This window comes from Aegilops tauschii, chromosome 2, assembly GCF_002575655.3.
Source record: "Aegilops tauschii subsp. strangulata cultivar AL8/78 chromosome 2, Aet v6.0, whole genome shotgun sequence".
Lineage (NCBI taxonomy): Eukaryota > Viridiplantae > Streptophyta > Magnoliopsida > Poales > Poaceae > Aegilops > Aegilops tauschii.
In genome coordinates this window covers 256,840,160-256,846,780 of record NC_053036.3, presented here as the reverse complement: position 1 = coordinate 256,846,780, position 6,621 = coordinate 256,840,160, and the positions used below count along the sequence as shown (strand labels likewise).

General features: G+C 44.3%; 2 protein-coding genes across 2 annotated transcripts; both read right to left on the bottom strand.

The window, feature by feature from the left end:
* Window positions 1-569: 569 nt before the first annotated feature.
* Window positions 570-2,239, bottom strand: LOC141040927 (uncharacterized). The gene is made up of 3 exons (XM_073507041.1): window positions 1,944-2,239; window positions 809-992; window positions 570-767 (listed from the first exon to the last, which is right to left on the bottom strand). The coding sequence occupies exons 1-3, from the start codon at window positions 2,237-2,239 to the stop codon at window positions 570-572; spliced, it is 678 nt and encodes a 225-aa protein (XP_073363142.1).
* Window positions 2,240-3,480: 1,241 nt separating this feature from the next.
* On the bottom strand, window positions 3,481-6,310 carry LOC109770568 (protein FAR1-RELATED SEQUENCE 5-like). Its single transcript, XM_073507040.1, has 5 exons — window positions 5,856-6,310; window positions 5,337-5,719; window positions 4,719-5,176; window positions 4,396-4,596; window positions 3,481-4,197 (listed from the first exon to the last, which is right to left on the bottom strand). Exons 1-5 carry the CDS (start codon window positions 6,308-6,310, stop codon window positions 3,481-3,483), a joined length of 2,214 nt encoding a protein of 737 aa, XP_073363141.1.
* Between the last annotated feature and the right edge of the window lie 311 nt (window positions 6,311-6,621).

Here is a 6,621-nt window from a genome sequence, read left to right as displayed (position 1 = left end):
TGTAGTAAGTATGTACTGTCCGATCAAGTGTACTATTACTGTCATTCTTAATCTACAAGCGACCAACATAAGTGCATGCTGATGCTTCTTAACTTTTTCTGTTCTAGTACTTGTTAATTTTCTAGCAGCTACATATGAATGAGAACACTACATGAAGTACTAAGAATTTCTGCTTCAACTTTTGAAGCGTTGTTAAGCAACTCAAATTGTGCTGATTGTTTTCAACGTCATGTTTTCTATACAAAACTGATTCAAAACTACACATGGAACAACATTGTGTGATTAGTTGCTTCATAACTAGTACTTTAGAGTAGCCACAAAGTTCCATTCAGAAGCTACTTTTGAATTTGAAATGATGGATTAACAACATACAAAGCTACCAAACTTATATAATGAGATAAGCAAAACATTGTACTTGATGACATAAGTAAACTTGTTCAACCATGACAAGCACGACATAATCATACTGGTTCAACCCAACAAGAGCAAACTACTAATTTGAAACAACAAGATAATAGGCAAGCACAAGCGGAAGGAGAACGAAGGCAGGCTCTGATGTATCTTCATCCCTAAAAGGGGCAATAGGGGTGGTCATAGAATTTCTCAGCCTCCCGCTCTTTTGCAAATTCCCAACCATCTGTGATGTAGTCGATCATGTTCCATGACTTGTACGCGGCGTACGCATCTACTCCTGCATACTCGATGAGGTTGTCTGGCAGCGGGCTGATCCCCCATAGTTTGTGGTCTTCCTGCGTGTCGATGTTCTTCTTCATGCATTTTAGAATGGGTGGATGATGCTGGCTGCAACATCAGTCAAGGAGTCGTACTCTTTTCCGGTGTATCGAACTCTCCACTTGCGCTGAATGTCGATGAACTTGTTGGGGTTGATCTCCAAACCGGACATCTTCAGCTTCTTTTTGTCGCTTTCAATGCTGAAACCGGCAAATGTGAACAAGCTCTCATGCTGCAGCATGTCGTTCAGGCACTTGGGCCTGCAAGGGGAGAGACATTTTGAAAATTAGCATTACTTTTGATGTTTGAATTATTCATTTTTTTGTTTTACAAGCGATGAATCCAGAAGTAGATGTTTATGTAGCATAAATAACGAATGAATGTACTTCAAAAACTAGTAAACAAAGTTAGACCAAATTCAGAAAATACTTCACTACATCAAGTTCAGAAACATCTTTTTAATACATCGAGTACATAAACTACACTATCAGATCAAGATCAGAAACTACACTAGTACATCAACTTCAGAAATTAATCTTCTGTAAGATTTTCCAAATAGTAATCCAGTGCATCAGGTTCAAAATAACATTTATCTACTTGAGAAAGTGCAGTAGTGCATCCACTTTCACAAACCACACTAGTACGTCTAGTTGGTAAACAAGTTTCATGGAAGTTTCAGGATACTGTACTAATTAAACAGATGAACCAAACAGGGCAAATGCAGTTTTCTTTTTTGTTGAATAAAAGACCTATACCAGTGCTTGATACATCTTTGTGCATGAATTCTATATCAAGTTCAGAAATTAATTTGAGAAACATGTGCATCAAGATATGGACCTATACCACTTCACCAAACATCTTTTAATACATCAATTCTGTAAACTATACTAGTGCATCAATATCAGAATCTATGCTAGTACATTAAGTTCAGAAATTAATTTGGTGAAACGTATTTCAGATGCTAATCCAGTGCATCAGTTTCAGATGCTAATCTGGTGAAACAATCCACTTCACAATTTCAGAAATGCATGTAATTTGAGAAACATGTACTCCTGTATCCACTTCACAAACTATAGTAGTTCATCTAGTTGGGAAACAAGTTTAATGGAATTTTTTGGGGAGCACTAGTACAACCGATGAATGAACAGTAGTATGGGTTACCATTTTGTGGCCGCTGCGATGTGGTACACCAGCAGAGTTCCTCGACGCACAACTGCAGGACTGCTGCCATCTGGGGAGGTTCATCTTCGCTGGTGTAGTGCACACCAACACCGACGATCCTACGACGCATGCCGCCAAGCTTCCTCCAGAGCCTGGAGATCACCTCGTCGGCCTTGTCTGGTTCGCTGGTGCAGACGATCTCCAGCGTCTCTTTGCCGTGGAGCTCAACCCCTGTGAGGGTTTTGGTGTACTCGCGCTTCTCGCCGGGGACATGAACATCGACGAGGTTGCTGCTCTTGTCCGACAGCTCGCCATGATGACGCTTGGTGGACGTTTCCTCCGCCATCGCCTTCCTCTGGCGACTGTGCGCTTGTGAGAGAGAAGTTTGTGGTTTGTGTGGAGTGGAGATGGAAGCGGCAATGGTGGTTCCGTGAATCAGGCAGAGATGGAGTCGATTTTGGGGCTTCTTTGAGTGCGCGGGGGAGTCGGTTCGTCGGGGACGTGGTGGTAGTGGTCGTGGGGTCGCTGTTTGCACTCCCTTGTGGCCACCGCCCAGTGGGTGGCGCGGGCGGTGGCCTGGAAGAACTAACCGTCCAAGCCAATTTCTTTGCCAGGGTATTAATCTAGTCGAACTGAGTAGTCTTGTCAAGCTGTACTTATCAGTTGCTTTATCCCACTTGCTCGTCTCAGGGTCGGTGACGATGTCATTTTACTGTCGCACTGATCCATCTTGTCAAGCTGTACTTATCAGCTGCTTATCCCACTTGCACGTGTCAGGGTTGGTGATGATGGAGGTTTGTAATTCTCTACTGTGGGTACTTGGACTGGTGATTGAACTGTTTGGTTACTCTGCCTTGTACTGACGAGTGAGAAATATCAGTACTGATGTGTGTGAGGGTTTAGATTTTCCTTAACATTTTTTTGCTGAGTTACTGGTCGACAGTAGTGTTTGCGTCAGATAAATCCAGATATGTTTTTTCAAATATATTTGTGACTGCATTCAAAAGGATTATCAAATGGTTTACATAATAATGTCACTAGTCCAGCGGGCACAAATCACAAATTATATCTTAACTATAGTACTGATCGAGAAATCAACGATAAAGCTAGATAAGTTTTGGTAACGACAGTGTTTCTGAAATGTTTCCTCATTGTGTACCTAGGCAACTGAGACTACAAGCTTATTTTTCAGTTGACGCAGCAGCATAACCACTATGGATTGTTCAGTCTTGAGCTCCTCCTAACTGGCCCCGAATGTTGTCCCTTGCCGGCGCCCTTTCCTGGTTGAGCCTTGGCAGCTTCATCGTCAGTTTCAGTTTCCTCGTCCCCGATATTGTCATCTTCGTTGTCTTCGTCTGACTGGCTGTCATTCTCGTCAAACTCTTCTCCTTCATCCTATTCCTTTGATTTTTTGGAACTCTGTACCTTGCCCTGTTTCTGTTCAGCGCCACTGACCTCCTTGCCCACTTTGCACGTGCGGGCATTATGTCCGTCAGTTCCCCCACACTTGCGGCAAGTGTAGCTGTTACGTGTGTCGTGTCCATTGGTAGAAACCTGGGCAGCTCCAATCTGCTTGTGCAGCGTTTGCTATTTGAAAGTGGCATCTGTGCGGAGTGGGCATGTGTAGTAATTATGGTTACTCACGATGTTGCAGAATCCGCATGCCCTTATCCCGAGAGGTTTGCCGTCCGGGCCAAATTCCACGCGCTTGATGGGGCGTGGCGGCTTTTTGGCTGATGCTTTCGCTGCTTGCGTCTTACTCTTCCTCCCCTTTGTGTTTGAGAATATGGGTGGTTTAATCACCCTTTCCTGCTGCTGCTGGTAGGATGTCCTGTTGTCATGTCGTTCGCCTACAGCACCATCAAGCTCATGATCTTGCATGTGAGCATGTTGGTGCTCTTGAGTGTGCACATGGGCAAGCTCTGGTTGCTGTTGCTCCTCTTCCTCATTGTCGAACGGGTCAATAGCTCCCAGATGGTTCATCTCGGATAACATCGTAGCAATATCCTGCTCAATGGCTTCATTGTCCGCGACACCTCCATTTTCAGCAGAATGCATGGCGTCGAGTTCTTGTTCAAGTTTGTCCATGATGACCCGTGACCTTGCCATTTGCTCTTGGCTTCTCAAGCTTTTTCTGTGCACCCTCATGTTCAGCGTCAGCAGTGAGCTTTCAATGCAGTATTGGGATGCCTTGTTTGATGCTACTGTCCTCAAGTCATTTATGTTGAATGTTGGCTGGATGTTCGGGCGTTTGGTGTATCTCCTGAGGATGTATTTCTCTGGAACGCTGGTAGCCTTAATTGTCTGCATCATGCACAGGACATGCACGCAGAAAAGACTTGTATTTTTTTGGAAGAGGTGCATGTTTTTTGTCATTTCATTCGAACAAAAACTTTGCAAAAAAAGTAGTACAGTATGTAACATCTTTTTTTAGTCATCACCTGTGTGGTCCCATAGCCTACACTCGCACTCATATGTTTCTCCCACGGGGTCTGCAACCACCTGGAACGTGTGCTGAGCCCACACAGACAGTTTTTGCGGGTTGTTGTAGCGCACGAGGTACTTTGTGGGCTCTTCTGTCTCTGTCGCCGTGAAGAGTGTGCTCAGTTTTAGCTTATTTCTGATCTCGTTGTACACAGCTCGTGAGTAAACCTTTGCCATCTGGGTGTCAAACCCATAGAAGGTCAGCGTGTTTTGTTCCTTCTGCCCATGCAAGAATGATGACCAAATTATTAGTTTTCTCGCAGCAAAAAAATTTCTAACAAATAAAGTTTTACTTTAGTAAGCATGTTATTTTTGTCTCACGACAGGTGATAGAGCTATACCCTGTTACCCATTGTCTCCTGGTTCTCTGTCTGCCTCCTGGTTTTGACGCAGGAGTTTACCTGGCTGACAAACCGGTGTAGGTTTTGTCTCTCACTTATGAAGTTCTTCTTAAGCACATAGTTCATGCTCTCACTTCGTTGTGTGGATGTCATTTTGGCGCAGAAAATTTCTTTGAAGTAGGCTGATATCCATCTCTCACGCTCGTTCCACATGGCCACCATCGTGGCATCATCACGGAGGTTGTACTTATCCATGAGTCTTTTCCAGGCAGCCTCAAACTCAGTTGGCATGAGGGGCCAGTTGAGGATTGATGTGAATTCATCCTTAAAATCTTTGTACAGGTAGTACAGGTATGCGAGGTGTTCCCTGTACTTCTTTATAATGTGCCAGCAGCACAGCTTGTGTACTGTGTTCTTGAAAGCATCTGGGATCGCCAAAGCCATTGCCGGGCACTTGTCTGGTAATGAGAACAGAGACATGGAGTGGTCAGCAGATGGTGGTGCATATATACAAATAGAACTGACACAACATTTTTACTCTGTTATTTTCCTTTTATTTTTTTGGGGGTGGGGTGGGGGGTGGGGGTGGTGGTTGGGGGTGTTTTTTGGTGGTTGTACCTGTGAGGATGCATGTAGGAGCCTTCCCTCTCATGCACCTTAAAAATGTCTTGAACATCCATCTGAATGAATCTGCATCCTCATCTCTTATCAGGGTGAAACCAAAGAATGTAGTCTGTAAGTGGTTGTTAATATCGACAAACACCCCAAGTGGCATATGGTACTTGTTGGTCTTATATGTGGTGTCAAACGTTATGCAGTCACCAAAGTCCTGATAGGCCCCTCGGCAGCTTGCATTCGCCCAGAATATGTTCTTAACTCTGTCGGACTCATCGAGTTGCATGTCACAGAAGAGTTCCCTGTTTATAGCTTTCATCTCCCTAAAGAAGTTGACAATCTTTAGGACATCGTCCACATCATCTATCCTTGAATTCTTTGCTTTGCTGCATATTGAAAGTGAACAGTCATTCAAAAATGCATGTTGAACTGGCGTGAGGTCATGCGTTGTGTAATATGTTTGTACTGACAGAGGAAAAAAGACGGAGGAGGTTTATGGGAGGAGAACAAGTATGTACTTACAGGTTAATCAGGTCTTTGGCATTCATTTCGGGGAAGTAGCTACCGGGGTCATCGCTACCCAGTATGCTCATGATTTGCGTGTGTTCAATGCCTTTGAACTGCATGTACTTGACGTACTCCAAGATTGTTTTGTCAAATTTTTTGTGGGAGTGCAAGAAGACAAGCATTTGGGGGGTGAGCTGTAGCCTGTGGTTGTGTTCCCAGACTATCTCTTTTACGACAAGTGTTCCATCATTTTCCCTCTTCAGCCTCATTTTAGCCCCGCAGTTAGTCCTGGATGTCGTCTTGTTCTGCTGTCTATTTGCTTCTGACACCTTCAACTCATAGACTCCATAGCACGTGCAATAAAGGTAGGCTCTAGTCTTAAACTTTGAGCCTTCCCTGATAGCAAAACCCGCGTGCTTTGCATAGACGTTGTAGAAGTCCTTTGCTTCTTTGAAAGTTTCAAAGCGCATCTATAGTCTTGGCAGAACGTAAGCTTCAATGTTAGGTGGCTGCACGCAACAGTGAGCAAACAAAAACGCAGTTATGAAAATGTTAGATGGGGTGGTCACAGTACCATGGTATGGACTGTGCTTGTATGTTTTTTTTCTGAATGGATACTTACATGTGTATAGCTCTGTGCTGCCTCCGGTGTTTGCTGTTCCCTCTGGTGTATGGGCGCGGGTGGTGTCACCCTTGGCACATGCAGTAACGCATCTCTTGGAGGGAGCAATGTTGATGAAGATCTCCGTCTCTCATTGTACGGTCGTCTCCCCTCAGGTTT